The sequence below is a fragment of the Eimeria mitis genome, genomic scaffold, assembly GCF_000499745.2.
Source record: "Eimeria mitis Houghton genomic scaffold, Emh_scaff283, whole genome shotgun sequence".
Taxonomy (NCBI): Eukaryota; Apicomplexa; class Conoidasida; order Eucoccidiorida; family Eimeriidae; genus Eimeria; species Eimeria mitis.
In genome coordinates, this window is record NW_013571169.1 from 6,312 (window position 1) to 7,285 (window position 974).

Below are 974 nucleotides of genomic sequence, written 5' to 3' on the forward strand. Positions count from 1 at the left end.
CTGCTGTTGCTGCTGCTGCCGTTGCTGCTTTCCTTGTTGCTGTTGTTTCTGACTCTGCTGCTGCTGCTGTTCTTTCTGCCCCGGTTGCCGTTTTGCTGCTGCTGCTGTTGCTGCCGCTGCTGCTGCTGCTGCTCTTACTCATGCTGTTGCTGCTGCTGCTGCTGCTGCTGCTGCTGTTGCTGCTGCTGCTGCAGGGTCGTGAGGGGCCCCGCAACAATTCAGTGCAGAGGCCCCCGGGGGAGAAGAGGGGGCAGAACGATAAGAGAGAAGCAGCAGCAGCAGCAGCAGCAGCAGCAGCAGATAGGAGAGATGCAGCTGAAGGTGCTACTGGTGCAGCAGCAGCAGCAGCTGCTGCAGACAGACCAGCCTCATTCAGGCGGGAATCACAGCAGCAGCAGCAGCAGCAGCAACCGCAGCAGCAGCAGCAGCAGAGGAATGCATGGGTAGGTCGCATGTGTTGGGGACTCTGTCTCTTTTGCTTTTTTTTTATTATCCTTCTGCTGCTGCTGCTTGTTTGCTGCTGCTGCTGCAGTTGTGCTGCTGCTGCTGCTGCTGCATGTTCGCTGCTGCTGCTTTGCTGCTGCTGCTGCTTCTATCCTGCTGCTGCAGCTGCTGCTGCTGTTCCTGTTTCTATTCTAATACTGCTGCTGCTGCTGCTGCTGCTGCTGCTATACTAACGCTGATGCTGTTGCTGCTGCTGCTGCTGCTATACTAACGCTGCTGCTGCTGCTGCTGCTGCTGTGCAGGGTCGCTCAACTGAGGGCCGCAGGCATGGGGGGGCCCCCGGGGGGCCCCCAGCAGTCGAGGAGGGGCCCCCGGGGGCCCCTGGGTTTCAAACAGATGCACAGATTGTTGCAGCAAGAGGAGAAGCAGCAGCAGCAGCAGCAGCAGGAGGTGCAGCAGCAGCAGGAGCAGCAGCAGCACCGGTGCCTAGGCCTCTTGTTAAGTGGGAGGGAGAAGGTAAGAAAAAAAAA

At 58.7% G+C, this 974-nt stretch overlaps 1 protein-coding gene across 1 annotated transcript in view; it reads left to right on the forward strand.

The window, feature by feature from the left end:
* EMH_0006780 (uncharacterized protein) overlaps positions 1 to 974 on the forward strand; it is a gene marked incomplete at both ends in the record, with an annotated part of 2,647 nt that overhangs the window by 1,066 nt on the left and 607 nt on the right. Inside the window, 2 exons of the mRNA XM_013497656.1 lie at positions 195 to 443; positions 747 to 960. Coding sequence (XP_013353110.1) covers positions 195 to 443; positions 747 to 960 — 463 coding nt within the window. The remainder of the gene's footprint in view (positions 1 to 194; positions 444 to 746; positions 961 to 974) is intronic.